Genomic DNA, 20,000 nt, shown 5'->3' on the forward strand with positions numbered 1-20,000 from the left:
AGGCAGTTTCATTTGGGTATGTTTTTCATCCAAACATCAAAATACTGCCCCCTACACTCAACAGGTTAAACACAATTATACAGTATTGGCAACTCATTCTTATTCTTGGAAATAAGGTAGGCAACTTGATTTCAACATCTGAACAAAGTGGACAGGCTAGCATGCTGGTCAAACAGTTGGAGACGGACAGAAGGGTGTGTTCATAACAATTCAACTGTTCTACCTTGTTAGCCAACAGATCCAAGTTGGCTCAATTTGAAATATAAAGATTAGCTGGCTACTAACTAGCACGTGGGCTTGTGCTTGAGAGATTGTTGGTGAGACCTGTGTTCCTTTTCTATAATGCCTGTTACAAGAAGTTAGTTGTTATTAGTGAATGCATCATGCATGCTTGTAGTGAAATGTGTAATAGAAGGGGGGCATTTCCATAGACATATTTGAAAGCCAGTGATTATTGCAACAACAAAAAAAGCAGATTCAACTATTTTGATAAAATAATGACATTATTAGTGGGCCTTATGGTTGTGGAAAGCTTAGCCTATGTCACGTTGTAGAAGGATCGGAGACAGGCGCAGGAATACGCAATAGTTTTTTTTATTACTACACCCAAAATACAACGTGTCATGAAAAGGCATGGGGACGAAGCCCAAAACAAACATGTATATAAAATACACAGGGATGTAACCCAAAAAGAAGAGCGAGGATAAACCTCTAAAGATTATGCGGGACGAGACCCGTAATAACAGTACGCGGGAAGAGACCCGTACTAACAATACGCGGGAAGAGACCCGTACTAACAATACGCGGGACGAGACCCGTAATAACAATACGCGGGACGAGACCCGTAATAACAATACGCGGGACGAGACCCGTAATAACAATACGCGGGAAGAGACCCGTAATAACAATACGCGGGACGAGACCCGTACTAACAACACGCGGATCGAGACCCGTACTAACAATACGCGGATCGAGACCCGTAATAACAATACGCGGGAAGAGACCCGTACTAACAATACGCGGGAAGAGACCCGTACTAACAACACGCGGGAAGAGACCCGTACTAACAATACGCGGGACGAGACCCGTACTAACAATACGCGGGACGAGACCCATAATAACAGTACGCGGGAAGAGACCCGTACTAACAATATGCGGGAAGAGACCCGTACTAACAATACGCGGGACGAGACCCGTACTAACAATACGCGGGAAGAGACCCGTACTAACAATACGCGGGAAGAGACCCGTACTAACAATACGCGGGACGAGACCCGTACTAACAATACGCGGGAAGAGACCCGTACTAACAATACGCGGGAAGAGACGCGTACTAACAATACGCGGTACGAGACCCGTACTAACAATACGCGGGACGAGACCCGTACTAACAATACGCGGGACGAGACCCGTACTAACAATACGCGGGAAGAGACCCGTACTAACAATACGCGGGAAGAGACCCGTACTAACAATACGCGGGACGAGACCCGTACTAACAATACGCGGGACGAGACCCGTACTAACAAAACGCGGGAAGAGACCCGTACTAACAATACGCGGATCGAGACCCGTACTAACAATACGCGGATCGAGACCCGTAATAACAATACGCGGGAAGAGACCCGTACTAACAATACGCGGGAAGAGACCCGTACTAACAACACGCGGGAAGAGACCCGTACTAACAATACGCGGGACGAGACCCGTACTAACAATACGCGGGACGAGACCCATAATAACAGTACGCGGGAAGAGACCCGTACTAACAATATGCGGGAAGAGACCCGTACTAACAATACGCGGGACGAGACCCGTACTAACAATACGCGGGAAGAGACCCGTACTAACAATACGCGGGAAGAGACCCGTACTAACAATACGCGGGACGAGACCCGTACTAACAATACGCGGGACGAGACCCGTACTAACAATACGCGGGAAGAGACCCGTACTAACAATACGCGGGAAGAGACCCGTACTAACAATACGCGGTACGAGACCCGTACTAACAATACGCGGGACGAGACCCGTACTAACAATACGCGGGACGAGACCCGTACTAACAATACGCGGGAAGAGACCCGTACTAACAATACGCGGTACGAGACCCGTACTAACAATACGCGGGACGAGACCCGTACTAACAATACGCGGTACGAGACCCGTAATAACAATACGCGGGACGAGACCCGTACTAACAATACGCGGGAAGAGACCCGTACTAACAATACGCGGTACGAGACCCGTACTAACAATACGCGGGACGAGACCCGTACTAACAATACGCGGGACGAGACCCGTAATAACAATACGCGGGACGAGACCCGTACTAACAATACGCGGGAAGAGACCCGTACTAACAATACGCGGTACGAGACCCGTACTAACAATACGCGGGACGAGACCCGTACTAACAATACGCGGGAAGAGACCCGTACTAACAATACGCGGGACGAGACCCGTACTAACAATACGCGGGACGAGACCCGTACTAACAATACGCGGGAAGAGACCCGTACTAACAATACGCGGTACGAGACCCGTACTAACAATACGCGGGACGAGACCCGTACTAACAATACGCGGGAAGAGACCCGTACTAACAATACGCGGGAAGAGACCCGTACTAACAATACGCGGGACGAGACCCGTACTAACAATACGCGGGAAGAGACCCGTACTAACAATACGCGGGACGAGACCCGTACTAACAATACGCGGGACGAGACCCGTACTAACAATACGCGGGAAGAGACCCGTACTAACAATACGCGGTACGAGACCCGTACTAACAATACGCGGGACGAGACCCGTACTAACAATACGCGGGAAGAGACCCGTACTAACAATACGCGGGACGAGACCCGTACTAACAATACGCGGGACGAGACCCGTACTAACAATACGCGGGAAGAGACCCGTACTAACAATACGCGGTACGAGACCCGTACTAACAATACGCGGGACGAGACCCGTACTAACAATACGCGGGAAGAGACCCGTACTAACAATACGCGGGACGAGACCCGTACTAACAATACGCGGGACGAGACCCGTACTAACAATATGCGGGACGAGACCCGTACTAACAATACGCGGTACGAGACCCGTACTAACAATACGCGGGACGAGACCCGTACTAACAATACGCGGGAAGAGACCCGTACTAACAATACGCGGGACGAGACCCGTACTAACAATACGCGGGACGAGACCCGTACTAACAATACGCGGGAAGAGACCCGTACTAACAATACGCGGGAAGAGACCCGTACTAACAATACGAGACCATAATTTGCAAATAAATGCATTAAAAATCCTACAATGTGATTTTCTGGATTTTTTTTCTCATTTTGTCTGTCATAGTTGAAGTGTACCTATGATGAAAATTACAGGCCTCTCTCATCTTTTTAAGTGAGAGAACTTGCACAATTGGTGGCTGACTAAATACTTTTTTGCCCCACTGTAGATACTTTTGTACCTTCCAGCATCTTCACAAGGTCTTTTGCTGTTGTTCTGGGATTGATTTGCACTTTTCGCACCAAAGTACGTTCCTCTCTAGGAGACAGAACACGTCTCCTTCTTGAGCGGTATGACAGCTGTGTGGTCCCATGGTGTTTATACTTGCGTACTATTGTTTGTACAGATGAACGTGGTACCTTCAGGCATTTGGAAATTGCTCCCAAGGATGAACCAGACTTGTGGAGGTCTACAATTATTTTTCTGAGGTCTTGGCTGATTTCTTTTGATGTTCCCATGGTGTCAAGCAAAGTGGCACTGAGTTTGAAGGTAGGCCTTGAAATACATCCACAGGTACACCTCCAATTGACTCAAAAGAGGTCAATAAGCCTATCAGAAGCTTCTAAAGCCATGACATAATTTTCTGGAATTTTCCACGCTTTTTAAAGGCAAGTGAAATAATCTGTCTGTAAACAATTATTGGAAAAATTACTTGTCATGCATAACGTAGATGTCCTAACCGACTTGCCAAAACTATACTTTGTTAACAAGAAATTTGTGGAGTTGTTGAAAAACGAGTTTTAATGACTCCAACTTAAGTGTATGTACATTTCCGACTTCAACTGTATATACAATTACTAATCAGGGGAATTGGAATCAGGTGTGCGTCATGAAACGGACCTGTGACACCTAGAAGGTCGGTGGCGTAGACCTCTGGAACTGGTGCACGGAAGGAGCAGCAGTACCGGGGTAATCCGTGACAGCCTAGGTAGAATTTCACTAGCCCTGAATTCATTTGATTATTGCTGACTGTTTGAAATGCAGTGTATTTTACCATTAATTGTACAACGAAGCTTATTCAGAGAAAACATTAAACAAAATCTAGCTATATTAATCGTGAATGGCCCATGAATTTGAAAACATTGAGAGAGGATTTTTAGGCCAGCCCTAGTGTGTCTGTTTGTCTCTGTGTCTTTGTGTGTGTGTGTGTGTGTCTCTTTGCCTGTGTGTGTGTGTGTGTCTGTGTGAACAGCAACATTGCTCCTATAGTCATTAGTCAGCAGCTTTTAGTAGTGATATCACTCAGCAGCCCCCAATTACAACACCTACCTCACCTGCCTCCAGAGAGAGGTGTGTGTGTGTGCGTGTGCATGTGTGTGTAGGGGTGGGGGGGTGTAGTGTAGTGCTGACGTCAGTATCTGGAGTTAAAGTGGTTCTGTGTGTGTGTGTGTGGGGGGGGGGGGGGTGTAGTGCTGACGTCAGTATCTGGAGTTAACGTGGTTCTGTGTGTGTGAAGGGGGGGGGGGGGGGGTGTAGTGCTGACGTCAGTATCTGGAGTTAACGTGGTTCTGTGTGTGTGTAGGGGGGGGGGGGTGTGTATGTAGTGTAGTGCTGACGTCAGTATCTGGAGTTAACGTGGTTCTGTGTGTGTGTGTGTGTAGGGGGGGGGGGGTGTAGTGTAGTGCTGACGTCAGTATCTGGAGTTAAAGTGGTTATGTGTGTGTGTAGGGGGGGGGGGGGGGTGTAGTGCTGACGTCAGTATCTGGAGTTAACGTGGTTCTGTGTGTGTGTAGGGGGGGGGGGGGTGTGTATGTAGTGTAGTGCTGACGTCAGTATCTGGAGTTAAAGTGGTTCTGTGTGTGTGTAGGGGGGGGGGGGGGGGGGGTGTAGTGCTGACCTCAGTATCTGGAGTTAACGTGGTTCTGTGTGTGTGTAGGGGGGGGGGTGTGTGTGTAGTGTAGTGCTGACCTCAGTATCTGGAGTTAAAGTGGTTCTGTGTGTGTGTGTGTGTGTAGGGGGGGGGGGGGTGTAGTGCTGACCTCAGTATCTGGAGTTAAAATGGTTCTGTGTGTGTAGGGGGGGGGGGGGGGTATAGTGTAGTGCTGTCCTCAGTATCTGGAGTTAAAGTGGTTCTGTGTGTGTGTGTGTGGGGGGGGGGGGTGTAGTGCTGACCTCAGTATCTGGAGTTAAAGTGGTTCTGTGTGTGTGTGTGTGTGTAGGGGGGTGTAGTGTAGTGCTGACCTCAGTATCTGGAGTTAAAATGGTTCTGTGTGTGTAGGGGGGGGGGGGGTATAGTGTAGTGCTGACCTCAGTATCTGGAGTTAACGTGGTTCTGTGTGTGTGTAGGGGGGGGTGTAGTGTAGTGCTGACCTAAGTATCTGGAGTTAAAGTGGTTCTGTGTGTGTGTAGGGGGGGGGTGTAGTGTAGTGCTGACGTCAGTATCTGGAGTTAAAGTGGTTATGTGTGTGTGGGGGGGGGGAGGGGGGGGGTGTAGTGTAGTGCTGACCTCAGTATCTGGAGTTAAAATGGTTCTGTGTGTGGGGGGGGGGGGGGGGTGTAGTGTAGTGCTGACCTCAGTATCTGGAGTTAAAGTGGTTATGTGTGTGTAGGGGGGGGGTGTAGTGTAGTGCTGACCTCAGTATCTGGAGTTAACGTGGTTCTGTGTGTGTGTAGGGGTGGGGGGTGTAGTGCTGACCTCAGTATCTGGAGTTAACGTGGTTATGTGTGTGTAGGGGGGGGGGGGTGTAGTGTAGTGCTGACCTCAGTATCTGGAGTTAACATGGTTCTGTGTGTGTGTAGGGGGGGGGGGTGTAGTGTAGTGCTGACGTCAGTATCTGGAGTTAAAGTGGTTATGTGTGTGTAGGGGGGGGTGTAGTGTAGTGCTGACCTCAGTATCTGGAGTTAACGTGGTTCTGTGTGTGTGTAGGGGGGGGGGGTGTAGTGTAGTGCTGACGTCAGTATCTGGAGTTAAAGTGGTTCTGTGTGTGTGTAGGGGGGGGGGGGGGGGGTGTAGTGCTGGCCTCAGTATCTGGAGTTAAAGTGGTTCTGTGTGTGTGGGGGGGGGGGGTGGGGTGTAGTGCTGACGTCAGTATCTGGAGTTAACGTGGTTCTGTGTTTGTGAAGGGGGGGGGTGTAGTGCTGACGTCAGTATCTGGAGTTAACGTGGTTCTGTGTGTGTGTAGGGGGGGGGGTGTGTATGTAGTGTAGTGCTGACGTCAGTATCTGGAGTTAACGTGGTTCTGTGTGTGTGTGTGTGTAGGGGGGGGGGGGGTGTAGTGTAGTGCTGACGTCAGTATCTGGAGTTAAAGTGGTTATGTGTGTGTGTAGGGGGGGGGGGGGGGGGTGTAGTGCTGACGTCAGTATCTGGAGTTAACGTGGTTCTGTGTGTGTGTAGGGGGGGGGGGTGTGTATGTAGTGTAGTGCTGACGTCAGTATCTGGAGTTAAAGTGGTTCTGTGTGTGTGTAGGGGGGGGGGGGGGGGTGTAGTGCTGACCTCAGTATCTGGAGTTAACGTGGTTCTGTGTGTGTGTAGGGGGGGGGGTGTGTGTGTAGTGTAGTGCTGACCTCAGTATCTGGAGTTAAAGTGGTTCTGTGTGTGTAAGGGGGGGGGGGGGGGGGGGTGTAGTGTAGTGCTGACCTCAGTATCTGGAGTTAAAGTGGTTCTGTGTGTGTGTAGGGGGGGGGGGGGGGGGGGGGCGTAGTGTAGTGCTGACCTCAGTATCTGGAGTTAAAGTGGTTATGTGTGTGTGTAGGGGGGGGGGGGGGGGTGTAGTGTAGTGCTGACCTCAGTATCTGGAGTTAACGTGGTTCTGTGTGTGTGTGTGTGTAGGGGGGGGGGGGGGGGGTGTAGTGTAGTGTAGTGCTGACCTCAGTATCTGGAGTCAAAGTGGTTATGTGTGTGTGTGTGTGTGTGTAGGGGGGGGGGGGTGTAGTGTAGTGTAGTTCTGACCTCAGTATCTGGAGTTAAAGTGTTTATGTGTGTGTGTGTGTAGGGGGGGTGTAGTGTAGTGCTGACCTCAGTATCTGGAGTTAAAGTGGTTATGTGTGTGTGTGTGTAGGGGGGGGGTGTAGTGTATTGTAGTGCTGACCTCAGTATCTGGAGTTAAAGTGGTTATGTGTGTGTGTGTGTAGGGGGGTGTAGTGTAGTGCTGACCTCAGTATCTGAAGTTAAAGTGGTTATGTGTGTGTAGGGGGGGGGGGGTGTAGTGTAGTGTAGTGCTGACCTCAGTATCTGGAGTTAAAGTGGTTCTGTGTGTGTAGGGGGTGGGGTGTAGTGTAGTGTAGTGCTGACCTCAGTATCTGGAGTTAAAGTGGTTCTGTGTGTGTGTAGGGGGGGGTGTAGTGTAGTGTAGTGCTGACCTCAGTATCTGGAGTTAAAGTGGTTCTGTGTGTGTGTAGGGTGGGGGGTGTATTGTAGTGCTGACCTCAGTATCTGGAGTTAAAGTGGTTCTGTGTGTGTGTGTGTGGGGGGGGGGGGGGGGGGGGGGGGGGCTGTAGTGTAGTGTAGTGCTGACCTCAGTATCTGGAGTTAAAGTGGTTCTGTGTGTGTGTGTGTGGGGGGGGGGGGGGGGTGTAGTGCTGACCTCAGTATCTGGAGTTAAAGTGGTTCTGTAGTGTAGTGTAGTGCTGACCTCAGTACCTGGAGTTAACGTGGTTCTGTGTGTGTGTGTGTGGGGGGGGGGGGGGGTAGTGTAGTGCTGTAGTGTAGTGCAGTGCTGACCTCAGTATCTGGAGTTAAAGTGGTTCTGTGTGTGTGTGTGTAGGGCGGGGGGGTGTAGTGTAGTGCTGACCTCAGTATCTGGAGTTAAAGTGGTTCTGTGTGTGTGTGTGTGTGTGTGTAGGCTGACCTCAGGGGTGTAGTGTAGTGCTGACGTAAGTATCCGGAGTTAACGTGGTTATGTGTGTGTGTGTGTGTAGGGGGGGGGGGGGGGTGTAGTGTAGTGCTGACCTCAGTATCTGGAGTTAAAGTGGTTCTGTGTGTGTGTGTGTGTAGGGGGGGTGTAGTGTAGTGCTGACGTCAGTATCTGGAGTTAACGTGGTTATGTGTGTGTGTAGGGGGCTGTAGTGTAGTGTAGTGTAGTGTAGTGCTGACCTCAGTATCTGGAGTTAAAGTGGTTCTGTGTGTGTGTAGGGGTGGGGGGTGTAGTGCTGACCTCAGTATCTGGAGTTAAAGTGGTTCTGTGTGTGTGTAGGGGGGGGGGGGGTAGTGTAGTGTAGTGCTGACCTCAGTATCTGGAGTTAACGTGGTTCTGTGTGTGTGTAGGGGGGGGGGGTAGTGTAGTGTAGTGCTGACCTCAGTATCTGGAGTTAAAGTGGTTCTGTGTGTGTGTAGGGGGGGTAGTGTAGTGTAGTGCTGACCTCAGTATCTGGAGTTAACGTTGTTCTGTGTGTGTAGGGGGGGTGTAGTGTAGTGCTGACCTCAGTATCTGGAGTTAAAGTGGTTCTGTGTGTGTGTAGGGGGGGGTGTAGTGTAGTGTAGTGCTGACCTCAGTATCTGGAGTTAAAGTGGTTCTGTGTGTGTGTAGGGTGGGGGGTGTATTGTAGTGCTGACCTCAGTATCTGGAGTTAAAGTGGTTCTGTGTGTGTGTGGGGGGGGGGGCTGTAGTGTAGTGTAGTGCTGACCTCAGCATCTGGACTTAAAGTGGTTATGTGTGTGTAGGGGGGGGGGTGTAGTGTAGTGTAGTGCTGACCTCAGTATCTGGAGTTAAAGTGGTTATGTGTGTGTAGGGGGGGGGTGTAGTGTAGTGTAGTGCTGACCTCAGTATCTGGAGTTAAAGTGGTTCTGTGTGTGTGTGTGTGGGGGGGGGTGTAGTGTAGTGTAGTGCTGACCTCAGTATCTGGAGTTAAAGTGGTTCTGTGTGTGTGTGTGTGGGGGGGGGGGGGGGCTGTAGTGTAGTGTAGTGCTGACCTCAGTACCTGGAGTTAACGTGGTTCTGTGTGTGTGTGGGGGGGGGGGGGGGGGGGGTGTAGTGTAGTGCTGACCTCAGTATCTGGAGTTAAAGTGGTTCTGTGTGTGTGTGTGTAGGGCGGGGGGGTGTAGTGTAGTGCTGACCTCAGTATCTGGAGTTAAAGTGGTTCTGTGTGTGTGTGTGTAGGGGGGGTGTAGTGTAGTGCTGACGTAAGTATCCGGAGTTAACGTGGTTATGTGTGTGTGTGTGTGTAGGGGGGGGGGGGGTGTAGTGTAGTGCTGACCTCAGTATCTGGAGTTAAAGTGGTTCTGTGTGTGTGTGTGTGTAGGGGGGGTGTAGTGTAGTGCTGACGTCAGTATCTGGAGTTAACGTGGTTATGTGTGTGTGTAGGGGGCTGTAGTGTAGTGTAGTGTAGTGTAGTGCTGACCTCAGTATCTGGAGTTAAAGTGGTTCTGTGTGTGTGTAGGGGTGGGGGGTGTAGTGCTGACCTCAGTATCTGGAGTTAAAGTGGTTCTGTGTGTGTGTAGGGGGGGGGGGTAGTGTAGTGTAGTGCTGACCTCAGTATCTGGAGTTAACGTGGTTCTGTGTGTGTGTAGGGGGGGGGTAGTGTAGTGTAGTGCTGACCTCAGTATCTGGAGTTAACGTGGTTCTGTGTGTGTGTAGGGGGGGTAGTGTAGTGTAGTGCTGACCTCAGTATCTGGAGTTAACGTTGTTCTGTGTGTGTAGGGGGGGTGTAGTGTAGTGCTGACCTCAGTATCTGGAGTTAAAGTGGTTATGTGTGTGTAGGGGGGGGGGGGGTGTAGTGTAGTGCTGACCTCAGTATCTGGAGTTAAAGTGGTTATGTGTGTGTGTGTGTAGGGGGGGGGGTGTAGTGTAGTGTAGTGCTGACCTCAGTATCTGGAGTTAAAGTGGTTATGTGTGTGTGTGTGTGTAGGGGGGGGGGGTGTAGTGTAGTGTAGTGCTGACCTCAGTATCTGGAGTTAAAGTGGTTATGTGTGTTTGTGTGTAGGGGGGGTGTAGTGTAGTGCTGACCTCAGTATCTGGAGTTAAAGTGGTTATGTGTGTGTGTGTGTAGGGGGGGGGGTGTAGTGTAGTGTAGTGCTGACCTCAGTATCTGGAGTTAAAGTGGTTATGTGTGTGTGTGTGTAGGGGGTGTAGTGTAGTGCTGACCTCAGTATCTGGAGTTAAAGTGGTTCTGTGTGTGTAGGGGGTGGGGTGTAGTGTAGTGTAGTGCTGACCTCAGTATCTGGAGTTAAAGTGGTTCTGTGTGTGTAGGGGGTGGGGTGTAGTGTAGTGTAGTGCTGACCTCAGTATCTGGAGTTAAAGTGGTTCTGTGTGTGTGTAGGGGGGGGTGTAGTGTAGTGTAGTGCTGACCTCAGTATCTGGAGTTAAAGTGGTTCTGTGTGTGTGTGGGGGGGGGGGGTGTAGTGTAGTGTAGTGCTGACCTCAGTATCTGGAGTTAAAGTGGTTCTGTGTGTGTGTGGGGGGGGGGGGGGGGGGGGGGTGTAGTGTAGTGCTGACCTCAGTATCTGGAGTTAAAGTGGTTCTGTGTGTGTGTGTGTGTGTAGGGGTGTAGGGGGGGTGTAGTGTAGTGCTGACGTAAGTATCTGGAGTTAACGTGGTTATGTGTGTGTGTGTGTGTAGGGGGGGGTGTAGTGTAGTGCTGACCTCAGTATCTGGAGTTAAAGTGGTTCTGTGTGTGTGTGTGTGTAGGGGGGGTGTAGTGTAGTGCTGACCTCAGTATCTGGAGTTAAAGTGGTTCTGTGTGTGTGTGTGATCTCATGGGACAGTTTTAAACTCTGTGATGTACAGTTTGTTTCATTGAACATTGTAGGCCAGACCAGCCTGTATGTGTACTCTATGTCATTTATGTAGTAATGTAGAATTTAACTATCTCTCTCTGTCTCTGTCTCAAGGTAGGCCAGGCCAGTGTGTGTATCCATGAATGTACGTCACCATGATGATGACCGACCAGCTGATGGACTTAGCTCCGCCTCCGCTGCTGAACGGGGAGCTGCCACTGATGCAACACATGGTTAATGGAGACGCAGCGCAACAGGTTGGTAACACACACACACACACACACACACACACACACACACACACACGCACATTGTACAAATGCCAAACGCAGTTCGGCTAGTGTGAAGGAGGTGTCCCGTTCAAGCCCTTCCCTGAGGGAAATCCTTAAGGAGCGTTTTCATTGTAACACCCAATAAAGAAGGTTCCTACTAGGGATCAAAGAGGACTGTCAGACAGGCTGGTCAGATGACTATCTGCAGAAAACCCAGACACCGAGACTTGGCTGTGTGTGTGTGTGTGTGTGTGTGTGTGTGTGTGTGTGTGTGTGTGTGTGTGTGTGTGTGTGTGTGTGTTGTCTACCTGTAGAGGTAAAAGCCCTCAGATAACAATTGAAGACATAACACATGGAACATACAGACAGTTTGTTTGTGGATGTAGTGCTGTATCACTATAAACCTTGTGGGCGTGTCTCTATGTGATGGGGCTCTCCTCTGTAAACCTGGGCCGCCCGCTAGTGCGCGCCATGGTTCCCATAGCAACAGCAGCAGCAGACAATGCAGGAAGTGTGTGTGTCCGTTTACATGTGAGGGGAAAGGGCGAGAGCAGCTTAACGTCACTATGGGAAGACGCGGATTGAACAGGAGGGGATATGAACGGGCTGGGAAGAAGACACACCTGTAGCACGTGTAGTGTGTGTTTGCGTGGTTTGTGTGTCTGTGTGGCGGGTTTGTGTGTGTGTGTGGTGGGTTTGTGTGTGGGTTTGTGTGTGTGTGTGGAGGGTTTGCAGGGTTTGTGTGTGTGTGGTGGGTTTGCGGGGTTTGTGTGTGGGTTTGCAGGGTTTGTGTGTGGGTTTGCAGGGTTTGTGTGGGTTTGCGGGGTTTGTGTGTGTGTGGTGGGTTTGTGGGGTTTGTGTGTGTGTGTGGTGCATTTGCGGGGTTTGTGTGTGTGTGTGGTGGGTTTGCGGGGTTTGTGTGTGTGTGTGGTGCGTTTGCGGGGTTTGTGTGTGTGTGTGTGGTGCGTTTACGGGGTTTGTGTGTGTGCGTGGTGGGTTTGCGGGGTTTGTGTGTGTGCGTGGTGGGTTTGCGGGGTTTGTGTGTGTGGTGTGTATGAATGTCCCATGGCAGGACATGTGTTCCATGTCTACAGCCACAGTCTCAGCAACCTCCACATGGACATTATGACGGTAAGATGCTTCACACTCAAACAGCCCGCAAATATATGCAGTTGTCTTGAGTGTTTGAGGCCTGGGGGCTATCAGTGTGTGTGTGTGTTTGTCCTGACTGAGTGTGAGTAATGTCTTTGTTTCCTTCTCATTTATGTCTGTTGTCATTGTGTTGTGTCTGAACCGGTCTGTTATCATTGTGTTGTGTCTGAACCGGTCTGTTATCATTGTGTTGTGTCTGAACCGGTCTGTTATCATTGTGTTGTGTCTGAACCGGTCTGTTATCATTGTGTTGTGTCTGAACCGGTCTGTTATCGATGTGTTGTGTCTGAACCGGTCTTATCGATGTGTTGTGTCTGAACCGGTCTTATCGATGTGTTGTGTCTGAACCGGTCTGTTATCATTGTGTTGTGTCTGAACCGGTCTGTTATCGTTGTGTTGTGTCTGAACCGGTCTGTTATCATTGTGTTGTGTCTGAACCGGTCTGTTATCATTGTGTTGTGTCTGAACCGGTCTGTTATCACTGTGCTGTGTCTGAACCGGTCTGTTATCATTGTGTTGTGTCTGAACCGGTCTGTTATCATTGTGTTGTGTCTGAACCGGTCTGTTATCATTGTGTTTTGTCTGAACCGGTCTGTTATCATTGTGCTGTGTCTGAACCGGTCTGTTATCGTTGTGCTGTGTCTGAACCGGTCTGTTATCATTGTGTTGTGTCTGAACCGGTCTTATCGATGTGTTGTGTCTGAACCGGTCTTATCGATGTGTTGTGTCTGAACCGGTCTTATCGATGTGCTGTGTCTGAACCGGTCTGTTATCGATGTGCTGTGTCTGAACCGGTCTGTGATCGATGTGTTGTGTCTGAACCGGTCTTATCGATGTGTTGTGTCTGAACCGGTCTATTATCATTGTGTTGTGTCTGAACCGGTCTGTTATCATTGTGCTGTGTCTGAACTGGTCTGTTATCATTGTGCTGTGTCTGAACCGGTCTGTTATCGTTGTGTTTTGTCTGATCTGTCTCTCTGGTCTCGACAGGTGATCCTGGTACAGGTGAATCCAGGGGAGACCTTCACCATCAGAGCCGAGGACGGCTCGCTGCAATGCATCCAGGGTAGGTCACACGCTTATGACATCACAACCCTGAGCCTCAGTTACACCTGTCTCATTTTGATGACCTCATCCCTGTTCTCTGTTGACATCACAACATTGTGCTTAGCTAGATGTGTGTGTGTGATATTCGATGGCTTGTGTTGTACTTTAAACATACTGGTATATAACAAGCTATTATAGACCAGGGGGATTCCTGTAACTCCAAGGGTGTGTCTCACTCTGATGACATCACAACAGAGTGAGATATAAATCCCCCCTGCCTTTATCTCTCTCTGTCTCTCTGTCTCTCTGTCTCTCTCTCTCTCTCTCTCTCAGTACAGTCTTGGCTCAGACAGCCCCCCTCCCCTACTATGTTATTCTAGCTAATTACCCAACCCTCATCCTCCACCCAGTGTGCAATTCAATTAGGTCTCAGAGCTTTTGCCAGATGCCAAAGAGACAGAGACACCCAGACAGACAGGCAGGCAGGGAGAAGATGTGTTTGTACTGCCAGAGTCTCTGAGTGGGTAGGATATGTTTCCAGCCCAGTGTCAGGTACAGGTTGGGCCAGACAGCGTATGGGTTAAGGCACCTGCAGACCAGGTTCTGTTTGCTCCTAGCAGAACTTGGCGAGGCGAAAGCCAACGTCTGTGGTCGCATACTCCATTAATAACCTTATACTGCAGTGGGCTGAATCAGGGCCACACAGAGTGTTTCTTGATAGTTTTAAACAAATCTTATTTGAAACAAGAGTATACACCTTCACACACATGGTTGTGGGCTTAAAAACGAGACACCTGCACCATGTCAGATATAGAGTTGAAATGTATTACATTTTGAGTTTTCATTTCAATATTACCCTTTATATACATCACAGATGACTGAAATATACCACATGACCAAAAATATGTGGACACCTGCTCGTCGAACATTCCAAAATCATGGGCATTAATATGGAATCTGTCCCCCCTTTGCTGCTATAACAGACTACACTCATCTGGGAAGTGTTTCCACTAGATGTTGTTACATTGCTGCTATAATAGCCTCCACTCATCTGGGAAGTGTTTCCACTAGATGTTGGAACATTGCTGCTATAACAGCCTCCACTCTTCTGGGAAGTGTTTCCACTAGATGTTGGAACATTGCTGCCATAACAGCCTCCACTCTACTGGGAAGTGTTTCCACTAGATGTTGGAACATTGCTGCGGGGACTTCCATTCAGCCACAAGAGCATTAGTGAGGTCGGGCAGTGATGTTGGGCGATTAGGCCTGGCTTGCAGTTCCAATTCATCCCTAAGGTGAGGTCAGGGCTCTGTGCAGGCCTGTCAAGTTCTTCCACAATGACCGATTTCGACAAACCATTTCTCTATGGACATCGCTTTGTGCACAGGGGCATTGTCATGCTGAAACAGGAAAGGGCCTTCCCCAAACTGTTGCCACAAAGTCGGAAGCACAGAATCATCAAGAATGTATGTTGTAGCGTTCAATTGCCACTTCACTGGAACTAAGGGGCCTAGCCCGTACCATGAAAACAGCCCCAGACAATAATTCCTCCTCTACCAAACTTTACAGTTGGCACTATGCGTTACAGTTGCTACTATGCTTTACAGTTGCCACTATGCTTTATAGTTGGCACTTTACAGTTGGCACTACATCGTGCGAGTAGCGTTCTCCTGGCATCCGCCAAACCCAGATTTGTCCGTTGGACTGCCAGGTGGTGAAGCGTGATTCATCACTCCAGAGAACGTGTTTCCACTGCTCCAGAGTCCAATGGCGGCGAGCTTTACACCACTCCAGCAGAGTAACCAAGGACAGATGATTTTTACACGCTACGCACTTCAGCACTCAGCGGTCCCGTTCTGTGAGCTTGTGTGGCCTACCACTTCGCGGCTGAGCCGTTGTTGCTCCTAGACGTTTCCACTTTACAATAACAGCACTTACAGTTCACCGGGGCAGCTCTATCAGGGAAGAAATTTGACGAACTGACTTGTTGGAAAGGTGGAATCCTATGATGATGCCACGTGGAAAGTCACTGGGCTCTTCAGTAAGGCCATTCTACTGCTAATGTTTGTCTATGGAGATTGCATGACTGTGTGCTCAATTTTATACACCTGTCAGCAACAGGTGAAATAGACGAATCCACTCATTTCAAGGGTTGTCCACATTTTTACATAGCGACACATATTTATATATTATTTTTAAATATAATTTAGATTAAAAATATTAATAACATTCCACCCATGTGGCGATTTGGTCATAAAATACCTTTGCTTGAAAATCTTGAAAAAATGTGGCAATATTGTTGTTTGTCCCTCTCGAGTCACTGCAACAACGTAGCCAGTAACACTTCCTCAAAATAGTCAGAATTAATCTAAGATAAATCAAGAAATCTGTAATACATTTTTGTGTTTTTACAGAGGTCTCAGTCATGCAATTATTATTATTATTTGTTTTACCCCTTTTTCTCCCCAATTGGTAGTTACAGTCTTGTCCCATCACTGCAACTCCCGTATGGACTCGGGAGAGGGGAAGGTCGAGAGCCGTGCGTCCCCTGAAATGCAACCCAGCCAAGCCGCACTGCTTCTTGACACAATGCCCACTTAACCCGGAAGCCAGCCGCACCAATGTGTCGGAGGAAACACCTGGCGACGGTGTCAGCATGCACTGTACCCGGCCCGCCACAGGAGTCGCTAGTGCACGATGGGACAATGATATCCCTGCCGGCAAAACCCTCCCCTAACCCAGACGACGCTGGGCCAATTTTGCGCCGCCCCATGGGTCTCCCGGTCTCGGCCTGCTTCGACAGAACCTGGACTCGAGCCAGAATCTCAGGTGGCACAGCTAGCACTGCGATGCAGTCCCTTAGACCACTGCACCACTCGGGAGGCCCAAGACATGCAATTTTACACCTAGCTAAGACATTTGGTGCAATATTTCACAAGTGAACAAAATGTGCATGAAAACTAGTCGTCTCGCGTTGAATGACAACAAACACTTAATAGAAAAATCCGGTACATAGGTCAACGGTAGAGATGGGAACTATCACAGACGAAGGGGTGTAGACTTCAGCTACTGAACGTCGACTTGCCCCGAGAGAAAAAGAACAGCGGGGGGAAACAAACTACTGCCGAACACAAGAAGGAATAACAACTTCTCTAAATCTCCTCATAATATATGCAGGAGGTGTTTGGACTAGATAGCATGCGACAGGCTTTAGGGTTAGACAGTGTGTCTGTGTGTATAGGGGGTGTTACTCTGCACACTCAGGTTGAGGAAGCAGACAGGAGAGGTCACTGGAACAGAACACCCTCTATGACCACACACACACACACACACACACACACACACACACGCTCAGGTCACTGGGTTTAGTGAGAGTTGGGGTGAAGCAGTGTGTTTGAAGACCAGTTGAGCTGTTCTTTACTGAGTGTGATTACTGAGACCTCAGAGCAGTGTGTGTGTGTGTGTGTGTGTGTGTGTGTGTGTGTGTGTGTGCGTGTGCGTGCATGCGTGTGCATGTACATCTATTACAGAGACTGGAGTTTTATATAAAGTAACCTGTTTGACTGGAGTACTGTGGTACACACACTGCTCTGACTGCACCAGTCAATATACTACACTGTCCAAAGACAGATTCTTTAAGACAGAATCTCTATCTCACTCACTCGTTTCCCCTCGCTCTATCTAGGGTTCAATACCGGTGGCCGGTATTCCGGTACTTCCCAACCAAGCTCCTTCCTGTATTCCCGATAAAGATAACGAAGGGTCCCGTGGACCAATAATATAAAAATGTTATGCCCCTGGCTTTTGATCCACTTAACTATTTTCCCTTACCTTCTCTCCCCTCTCACTCTCTCCCTCCCTGAACGTTCCCACACTCACATCAAAGGCAGTGACTATAGAGTGTGTGTGAAAGCACCATGCTATGGAATGTGTGTGTGTGTGTGTGTGTGTGTGTGCTTTTGCCACAGCCATCCTAGAGCTGGCAGGATAATTATGTGTGGGACATCTGTAGGCTTTTGCTGTTGTATTGCTGTTACATGTATGGGTAATGTAGTTTGAAGTATTTCCTGAGTGGGGCGGCTGTTACATGTATGGGTAATGTAGTTTAAAGTATTTCCTAGCAGAGCACCTGTTGCAGTGTGGTTGTAGTTTAATGTATTTCCTGAACAGGGCGGCTGTTGTGGCCCCTTCCACTGGCCCCATTGATGTGATTTCTTTTCCAGGTGTGTGTGTGTGTGTGTGTGTGTGTGTGTGTGTGTGTGTGTGTGTGTGTGTGTGTGTGCCATCTGCTCAAAGCCAAGAAACTCTTTGATTCTCTTTCCCATATCTCTCTTTCTCTCTCTTTCTATATCCTTATCTATCGCTCTCTCTTTCTATATCCTTATCTATCGCTCTCTCTTTCTATATCCTTATCTATCGCTCTCTCTTTCTATATCCTTATCTATCGCTCTCTCTTTCTATATCCTTATCTCTCTTTCTCTCTCTTTCTATATCCTTATCTATCGCTCTCTCTTTCTATATCCTTATCTCTCTTTCTCTCTCTTTCTATATCCTTATCTATCGCTCTCTCTTTCTATATCCTTATCTCTCTTTCTCTCTCTTTCTATATCCTTATCTATCGCTCTCTCTTTCTATATCCTTATCTATCGCTCTCTCTTTCTATATCCTTATCTATCGCTCTCTCTTTCTATATCCTTATCTATCGCTCTCTCTTTCTATATCCTTATCTATCGCTCTCTCTTTCTCTAAGCCAGTTGTATGTAACATATAGTATGTCGTGCTGTAATTATCCTGCGTGCAAAACTAGTTGCAGTCAATGAGTCAGGTTGTATTCTGGTTGCAGAAGGACATTTTGTCCACATCTTTTTAGCAACCAGAAAAAATTACCAGATATATTTTAAAGATGACCTCATAGTCATGATGTTGTCATGTTGTCTTTACCTGGTTTAGTTGTAATCTGGTTCAATGTCAACTGCTCATCTAGGAAACACATTTACTTGTGCTTGGGTGGGCTTAGTGTTGGGTGGGCTTAGTGTTGGGTGGGCTTAGTGTTGGGTGGGCTTAGTGTTGGGTAGGCTTAGTGTTGGGTGGGCTCAGTGTTGGGTGGGCTCAGTGTTGGGTGGGCTCAGTGTTGGGTGGGCTCAGTGTTGGGTGGGCTTAGTGTGCAAGTGTGTGTATAGGAGGAGCGTAGGGTCACTGTGTTCCAGTTCTGTGACATCATCAGCAGGCGCAGCAGATGCATGGGGGAGGGGCTTGTCAGACTGTGTGAATATATCGAAGTGTGTCTGTGTGTATTAAAAAACAGACTTTTAGAAACTAGAAACAACGATCTGAAGGAACGGAGGAGAGAGGCAGATACAGAGACAAAGAAAGAGAGGCACAGAGCCATGAAAAAGTATTTGTCCCCTTTCTGATTTTAAACATATTTTTTATATTGAATGTCATCAGATCGTCAACCAAAAGCTAATATTAGATAAAGGGAACCTGAGTTTACAAATAACAACAACAACAAAAAGATACTTACTTTATTTATTTAATTAACAAAAGTTATGCAACGACCAATTCTCCAGTGTGAAAACGTCATTTCCCCCTCACACTCAATAAGTGGTTGTACCACCTTCAGCAGCGATGACTGCAACCAAACCCTTCCTGTAGTTGTCTCTCACGTCGCTCTGGAGGAATTGTGTCCCACTCTTACATGCAGAACTGCTTAAACTGCTTGTTTCAAATCCTGCCACAACATCTCGATTGGGATCATTAGGTCTGGACTTTGACTGGTCCATTCCAAAACTTCAAATTTGTTGCTTTTTAGCCATTTTCATGTAGACTTGATTGTGTGTTTTGGATCATTGTCTTGCTGCGTGCGTGCGTATAGTGCGTTGGGTTCCACTAGGTTTGGGAAAGCTGTCACCATGAGAATGAAAACCTCTCCAGGTGGTGTGTAATGGTATTTGGGCCCACAGGGCCTAGAGTGTGTGAGTTAGTGTGGTTCTGTTTGGAGACAACTAAATCATGACAAAACAAAAAGATAATTACTTTACACATAGGAAAGTATTAACAAAAAAAAACAGAGCAAACTAGAATGATACTTGGCCCTAAACAGAGAGTACACAGTGGCATAATACCTGACCCTTGTGACTGACCCAAACTTAAGGAAAGCTTTGACTATGTACAGACTCAGTGAGCATAGCCTTGCTATTGAGAAAGGCCGACGTAGGCAGACCTGGATCTCAAGAGAAGACAGGCTATGTGCACATGTAACGGATGTGAAACGGCTAGCTTAGTTAACTGTGGTGCGCGCTAAATAGCGTTTCAATCGGTGACGTCACTTGCTCTGAGACCTTGAAGTAGTGGTTCTCCTTGCTCTGCAAGGGCCGCGGCTTTTGTGGAGCGATGGGTAACGATGCTTCGAGGGGTGACTGTTGTTGATGTGTGCAGAGGGTCCCTGGTTATTAAAGTTATACTGTTACACACACTGCCCACAAAATGAGGTGGAAACTGAGCTGCACTTCCTAACCTCCTGCCCAATGCATGACCATATTAGAGACACATATTTCCCTCAGATTACACAGATC

The 20,000-nt window shown here is 48.4% G+C and overlaps 2 protein-coding genes across 2 annotated transcripts in view; both read left to right on the forward strand.

Annotated features, from left to right (window-relative positions):
* Positions 1–720: 720 nt before the first annotated feature.
* Positions 721–3,919, forward strand: LOC139414012 (putative uncharacterized protein ENSP00000383309). Its single transcript, XM_071161894.1, has 4 exons — positions 721–1,411; positions 1,460–2,626; positions 2,675–3,193; positions 3,912–3,919. The coding sequence occupies exons 1-4, from the start codon at positions 721–723 to the stop codon at positions 3,917–3,919; spliced, it is 2,385 nt and encodes a 794-aa protein (XP_071017995.1).
* Positions 3,920–11,070: 7,151 nt separating this feature from the next.
* Positions 11,071–20,000, forward strand: part of LOC139412933 (fibronectin type III domain-containing protein 3B-like) — a 112,241-nt gene continuing 103,311 nt past the window's right edge. The window contains exons 1-2 of the mRNA XM_071159822.1: positions 11,071–11,211; positions 13,369–13,444. Of these exons, the coding sequence (XP_071015923.1) occupies positions 11,098–11,211; positions 13,369–13,444 (190 nt within the window). The 5' untranslated portion in view covers positions 11,071–11,097. The remainder of the gene's footprint in view (positions 11,212–13,368; positions 13,445–20,000) is intronic.

This window comes from Oncorhynchus clarkii, chromosome 7 (genome assembly GCF_045791955.1).
Source record: "Oncorhynchus clarkii lewisi isolate Uvic-CL-2024 chromosome 7, UVic_Ocla_1.0, whole genome shotgun sequence".
Lineage (NCBI taxonomy): Eukaryota > Metazoa > Chordata > Actinopteri > Salmoniformes > Salmonidae > Oncorhynchus > Oncorhynchus clarkii.

What these genes read in the sequence shown, in the direction of transcription:
- LOC139414012 (XM_071161894.1), top strand. Translation starts at nt 721, where the DNA reads ATGCGGGACGAGACCCGTAATAACAGTACGCGGGAAGAGACCCGTACT. An exon ending in CAATACGCGGGACGAGACCC is followed by an intron (nt 1,412 to 1,459) that starts GTACTAACAATA and finishes ATACGCGGGAAG; the next exon opens with AGACCCGTACTAACAATACG. An exon ending in CAATACGCGGGAAGAGACCC is followed by an intron (nt 2,627 to 2,674) that starts GTACTAACAATA and finishes ATACGCGGGAAG; the next exon opens with AGACCCGTACTAACAATACG.